The sequence below is a fragment of the Ananas comosus genome, unplaced genomic scaffold (genome assembly GCF_001540865.1).
Source record: "Ananas comosus cultivar F153 unplaced genomic scaffold, ASM154086v1, whole genome shotgun sequence".
Lineage (NCBI taxonomy): Eukaryota > Viridiplantae > Streptophyta > Magnoliopsida > Poales > Bromeliaceae > Ananas > Ananas comosus.
This window is the reverse complement of record NW_017893345.1, coordinates 65686-72602: the sequence shown is the minus strand read 5'-3', so window position 1 is coordinate 72602 and position 6917 is coordinate 65686. Positions and strand designations below refer to the sequence as shown.

At 40.1% G+C, this 6917-nt stretch overlaps 1 protein-coding gene and 1 long non-coding RNA gene across 3 annotated transcripts in view; both read left to right on the top strand.

The window, feature by feature from the left end:
• The first annotated feature begins 115 nt into the window (after nt 1–115).
• The window catches only part of LOC109705730 (FK506-binding protein 4-like), a 44862-nt gene continuing 38060 nt past the window's right edge, over nt 116–6917 (top strand). For both annotated transcript variants that reach the window (XM_020226510.1, XM_020226509.1), the window contains exon 1: nt 116–2476. In XM_020226510.1, coding sequence (XP_020082099.1) covers nt 2449–2476 — 28 coding nt within the window. In that variant the 5' untranslated portion in view covers nt 116–2448. The remainder of the gene's footprint in view (nt 2477–6917) is intronic.
• LOC109705731 lies at nt 2483–5456 on the top strand. Its single transcript, XR_002214855.1, has 2 exons — nt 2483–2645; nt 5062–5456. It is a non-coding gene; the product is annotated as an uncharacterized LOC109705731 (long non-coding RNA).

Below are 6917 nucleotides of genomic sequence, written 5' to 3'. Positions count from 1 at the left end.
GTACGCCAAACCAAACATAAGTATCTTACTCAAATAGAGTTCACGAGATTTGGTTTGTTCTTTCCTGGGAATTAGTTGTTGTGGGTGTTTATTGGGTTTTTGGGGATGGACCGTAGGGAATTGATTGATTTGGTTTGTTCCTTCTTGGAATTAGTCGTAGTGGTTTTCATTTGCTTGATCTTTTAACAATCATTCGTTTGTTTGAGAGCATCACTTTCAATCGTGTGAGTTTTATGAGTGCCGTGCTCTATAGAAGTTTCTAGTTGGATTTTACGGATCTGAAGCTTATGTTACTAGATTTTTCTAGTCATGTTTCATATTATCTTTCGGTTTGCGCTCTTGATATTTTATGTTACTTATTGTCTTCTTTAGCATAATTAATAGTACTCTGGCATGAATAACGAAAATTAGAAGAATAATATCCTTTACATTCATAGAGAAAATTGTAAAAAAGTGCAATTTTCGATGATTCACACCATACTCATCAAAGGGCTTTGTGACTTCCAAATGACTTCCAGCGGGTCGAGATGTTCGATATCAGCATCCTTAATAATTGGCTGAGTGTCTTGTGTCTTCATCATCCATATGATCTCATGCTCAACTATAGCATGTGTCGATAGTATGTCTGGCCGTGGAGCTGCTTAAGAAGAGCGTTGATATGTATGGAGAGATTGCAACTGTTGTCGGCGCCTACGATAAATAATATCAACTGGTCGAGGTGGATCCTCTTGTATTAGTGTTGGTACTGTGTCTGGATGATAAGGTGGCTCCTCTATTGGTGAATATGCCTTCGATGGATCATATAGTGATACATGGCCCAACATCGATGGCCCACCATGTTCTACTGGCCGTGGAGGTACAGTGTGTGGAAGTGTATGTAGGGTATTCAAAACTGTTTCCATTCGATCAACAACTTGTGATAGAGTTTCAAATATTCCGCCATATGGAATATCTGGCAGAACATGTTTAACGTATAATGTGATTTCTGCATGATATCGACCTGAAATAAAAGCACCATCAAGATTACACTAAACTTTTTTTATATATAAAAATAAATATAAATGTAAAAATGTATTATATATTAAAGAGATATTATCAATTGTAGTTTTCACTTTCCAATCGGTACATTTATGAACACTAGATGATAGATCTTCACATTGATTATGAGATATAGTAAACTTGCAATGATATTTAAGATTATCTATTCGTATTGGTCAAATTTTCATGTGACTAAATAATACAATCACTTTCCGCTCATTTTGACCAACCAATAGAGACGGACCCATCATAGTAGATGGCAATAATGCACTAACTGGCACACATGGGACTCCAAAGTGTATGTAACACTTACAAGACAAAATTATTAATTTCGCGCACTTAAACTAATGGAGAAATTATGAAAAATATTTATAAAGATCATTACTCTATATCTTGATGTACGAACTCGTTCGCGATTTGTCGTAATTCTTTTAATAATTGCAACTACGCATTTTTGTATAATTAAAGGTATTTGGATGGTTTTGCATCGTCAACATATGTTTCTTCATGAATAATTATATACATCCATGGAACGAAAAAAAACACCAAATAGTATATTGTCACTTGATATGTAATATACCAAAAAGTTGGGTTGCAATGTTAACTTTGATATAGAGGATCAAACTGCAGCTTGAGTTGGTCATGTGTCATTTCCGAGTAATTTTGGAGATGTGGGGATGAATTCTGGAGAAAATTGAGTGTTTCGGCGCAAATTGGGCGCGAAACGAAATCTAAAGAGACTTTTCGGATTGTAACGCTAACTTTGATTAAATGAATCAAAGTGGGGCATGAGGATAAATTGTAGCATCTCCGAATCATTTTTGATGCTTGGGGATAGTTAATGGTACGTTTTAGAAGGGTTTTGAGGTGTTCGACGTGAATTAGTCGCGCAAAAAGAAACTCGGAGTGAAGTTGTTGCCAGGTGCAGGATTTGCATTGGCTATCTTGATCAAATTGATCAAGATAATGCAAGAAAATGAAATATATTTGTTCTCGGATTGAATTGAGAGCTTGTGGATGGTTGTTGGCATGTATTGGAAGTAATTAAAGGGATTCGGAATTGACTGGATGCATGAAACGACTTCAAGAAAGGGCTGCTGCCAGGCTGCTGTCCAAGTGCTGGATCTGCACTTGGTACCGGTACCAAAACAGGGTGGTACGGGTACCAGTACCCGAGGACTGACGTGTAAAAGCTGATTCAGCTTTTGTGAGGGGCCAAGTTGCAATTGGGGCTGAGCTTATCTTAACCCTAGGTATATGTACGTGGTTCTCATGCAGTGAACCACCTCTCTCTCTCCTTCTTATCTCCTTCTTTTCCTTCTCTCTAGAAACCATACGAGATGGTTTTTGAAGGAAATTCATGAGGGATTTGGAGATTGCTGCTGCGAGGAAGATCGCGAGCAGGGAAGCATGGTGTACGCAGGGTATTTTCCTGCAGGCAATTAGCTCGACTCTTCTCTCCTTTTGTTTTATTCTTCTTTTCTCTCTACAAATCCTGTGGTGAGGGATTTGGAGGAGTTGAGACTTTTGGCTGTGAGAAAATTTAAGAGCAAGGGAAACCAGGAATTCAGAGATGAGGTTTGTTGTGCTCTTGGATAGGGTTTGAGGTAAATCCCGTGCCATCTCTTGGTTTTGAGACCTTAGGAATATTAAGGCTTGGAATTACTTGATATGTTCTTGATGTGAGAGGGCTTAAGAAGTAAGAATTTGTTGGGAAGTAACCTGTTGGAGGTAAACCTGAAGTAGAGTTGGTATATTTCTTTGATAAGGTTTGATTTAATTAACCTAAAAGATGGTTTAGCTTTAGTTCTTGGGTTGCTATAGCTTGTTTTGCCATAGAACCCTAGAAAAGCTATATGTATGGTGTATTGGCCTTGACAGCTGGGAGTTGAAACCAGCTAATATGCAGAATTTTGATTACGGATTGATCTAAATCTCTTCAATTCTCTAGTGGAAGGTTTTTGGGTTGTTGAGATTTGAAACTCTTTATATGTTGTTGTAACAATTGTATAGTGACAGGTTGTGTAGAGGCTATGTAGGGCTAAAGTAATTATGCAGATTTTGGGTTAGGGCTGATAAAAAATCCTTTAAACTAATTCGTTTAAGGTTCTTGGATTATTGGAGCTGAAATTATTATGTAAGTCTTATGCAACCTGTATAGTAACAAGCAAGTTATATAAAGCTTTAACTTGAAAATGCTAAATGTTTAGAGATTATGTTAGACTTGTGGATCTAGTTGTACACATTTGTATTTAATTATGGATCTCTTTGTGTTAGAACATTAGTGATTTTATATTACTCGCTCTGATAATCTTGTTAGGATTTGATCTTGCTTATTCCTGTTAGTAGACGCTTTGTGTGTATTGTGGTTGTTTGGTGTACACGACGGGTCTGTGCACTCATCGGACGGCTTCCGCTGGGCCGGGGCGTGACATGTATAGAGAGAAAGAGAGAGGGAGGAGTTCATCTCTCTCACCCTCTTCTTCCTCTTCTCTGACTCGGCGATCTTGCTGGAGATCGGACTCGGAAAGCTTGGAAGAGTGGTGGATCGAGCTCTCGGGCGTTTGGTGGCTCGAAATGCTTGTGGCTCGAAACGCTTACGACTCGAGTTTCGTTTTTAGGGTTTGAGTTAGAGTTTTGGGTTTAGACCTTCTAAATGGATTTCTAGCAAACCCTAGGCTAATCTAAGCTACAAATTATAGAAATTAGCAAATGGGTTGAGTTTCTCCTCTAGTTATGGAAAGACGCTAGGTTGAAAGAGGGTTTTCTTGGTGGAGGGTTCTAAAAATATTTTAGCCCTGTAGAACGCTAATTGAGGGTTAGGAAGTCATGTAAGAGCACTTGATTTTAAAAGCAAAGATTATTTAGTGGTTCGAAAAAGGTAATGAAGGGATTTCTTGTATAGGGCAAGAAAAGCTTGGGAGAATGGGAGAAAGCTTGGAGATCCAAGTGGTTGGCCTAATTGCAAGTGTCTACAAGCAATTAGGAGGCTTGAAAGGTGGGTTGTGCTTCATTGAAGTGACTAGGTCGCTTCCATTCCAAAGTGAAGTATGGTTTTATTTATCGATGCATGTATGTAATGTAGATTAATTGGTTAAATAAGTAGACATAGATAGTATGCTATTTAGGGTAAATTATCTATCATTGGACAAGAACATATGCATGTGGAACATATAGGATATATATGTATGCCTAGATGTAGTTAGTGAATATAGATCGATGAACTCTAAAAAAGATTAGAGAACTTGACAAGTGTAAAATTGGGACTAGATGTCATGAATCCTAGGTATGGACAAGTAGGATAACGAGTGGCATGACTAGACATTGAACCTTGTGTTATTGAATATAGGTTGGACATTGAAACCTAATGTTATTGAACATAGGTTGGACATTGAATCTAGTGTTATTGAACATAGGTTGAATATTGAACCTAGCGTTATTGAACCTAGGTTATGAGGTATAGTAGTAGGATGACCACATGGACATGAGAACATAAACCTAGAGACGTTGACTTGGAAATGGACGGATGTGCACATCCAGTGATCTTGGTGACCTTGAAATTAGAGCTTGGGCGTGTACGAAGATTTCGCTGTCAGATGGCTAAGCCAGGTAAAGGATTACGCTGCCCATTGATTTGAGCCATTGTTCGGCGTGTGCGATGATTTCGCCGTTAGGTGGCTAAGTCAAGTAAAGCGGTGAGCTATGGATGATTGATTCAAGACCGAGTCAGGTGGTATAGCTTGGTAAGGTAAAAGAACCTTAGAATGGACTGTAAACGATATGGATTGTGAAATAGTAAGTAGAAACGGTAGATCTATTTGTATTGCATTTATGTCGCATTATCGTATATTGTGAGGCATAAGCATGTTAGTTGTTAGTTGCATAAATTATATGCTTATACATATATCTGTTGGACTAACCTACTTATCTTGCCTTCTTTGGACCTGGTGGGTCGAGCTCTTTCCTCGGGTAGTCGTACCCACTGGGAACTATTTTTATAGTTCTCACTCCCATGATTTTCAGGTCCACACGTGAACAGCGCGGCGACACGAGGAAAGGGAGTAGCTCGGTAGATAGCGCCCTACCACATGAGACCAGAGATAGTAGTGCCCCGAGTCAGTTTAGCTTAGAGGCGTAGAAATGAGAGAATGAAACAATTTGTACTAAAGATGGTTGTACTTGGAAGTTGAATGTAAACTTAATGTAAATATGATGTAAAATGAGCTGAATGCTTGTAATAGCTTGGCAGTTATGTCTTTGATACCTTCCTTATGCAATCGATGTATGAATTCTGTTCCTATTTGGAACCTTGTGAATTGTACTGTTGCGACGCCTTGGATGTACAGGAGAAACTCTGTCCGTTTGGCGGTCTGTTAGCGTGCCGAATATGACCAAAGTGGCGGGTCTCGAGGCGTTTCATAAATAAAGAAGTAAATTTCAATTGCTACTATGTCTAATATTACTTTAATCTAATTATTTCTTTCAATCTATTATATCGACGAGTCAAAACTCTCCAGTCAGGGCATATGTGTGAAGTTGTCAATAGGTGTGGAAACAAGAATGCTTCAAAAGGATGGATTGCAGAAAGAATCTATAATTGGCTTAAAACTGAAGGTTATCCTGTGATTGAACTGTCTAGAAGACTTAAAGAGCAATATGGAAGGTTGGAGTTGCCCTATTTAAGGGTGTGGAAGGGCAAAGAGGAAGCAATGATCCTGTGAGGATTCGGCTCCCCGGCATTTTGTACTACTTTTGGTCAAAATGACCAAAGCGTGGCAAGATGGATGATTGGACATAGTCCGTTTGTTGTTCCGATAATCTCGGAAAGGTTAAAGTTGAGTTGTGTTTGACTGGTTTTAGCATTGTTCGGCGCGAAATAGGGCTTAAACACTGCTAAAATTGCAATCTGGGCTTTGCGTACCGTTAATGGGACTTGGTACCGGTACTTGGCAGTGAAGTAGAGAAAGTCTACTCTTGGGTTTGGGAGAGCAGGGCGGCGTACCGGTACTAGAGGTCGAGTACCGGTACCCGATAAATAACCCGAGAGGGGGTTGCTCTCGGGTTTGGCTGCTGTTGAAGCGGGGTACCGGTATTAGAGTCGGAGTACCGGTACTAGGGCACTCGCATACCAGTGCTTTGGCCCGTGTACCGGTACCCGAGCTCGAATCTTTTGTAACTCCATATCATGAATTTGCTTTTCTTTAATCCATTCCAAAAGTGTAGGGTGCACTACCAAAGTCATCAACCTCAATGGTGTATCAGGAGCCACCACCACCACCTCCAACTTCAACCGCTTCATCTGCTCGATCAACGGCGATTGAGTAACTACAAACATCGCTAAGTTATCCGTCGATTTTCGACTTAGCGCATCCGCCACCACGTTAGCCTTGCCCGGGTGGTAAAGAATCGTCAAGTCATAATCCTTGAGTAGCTCCAACCATCTGCGTTGCCTCAAGTTCAACTCCTTCTGAATGAATAGGTACTTTAAACTCTTGTGATCCGTATATACTTCGCACCGCTCGCCATAAGGATAATGGCGCCATAGCTTCAATGCAAAGACTACGACCGCCAACTCCAAATCGTGTGTAGGATAGTTTCTTTCATAATCCTTTAATTGGCGAGAAGCATACGCAATCACTTTTCCGTCCTGCATCAAAACATAGCCCAATCCATTAAAGGAAGCATCACTATAAGTTACATACCCTGCCCCAGCAACTGGCAAGGTTAGGATTTGGGCGGTCGTCAATCTTTGCTTCAACTCTTGGAAGCTTCTTTCGCAGGCATCATTCCAGATGAATTTAGTGCCTTTGTGTGTGAGCTGCGTGAGGGGAGTAGATAACTTTGCAAATCCCTCGACAAATCTCCGATAGTAGCCGGCC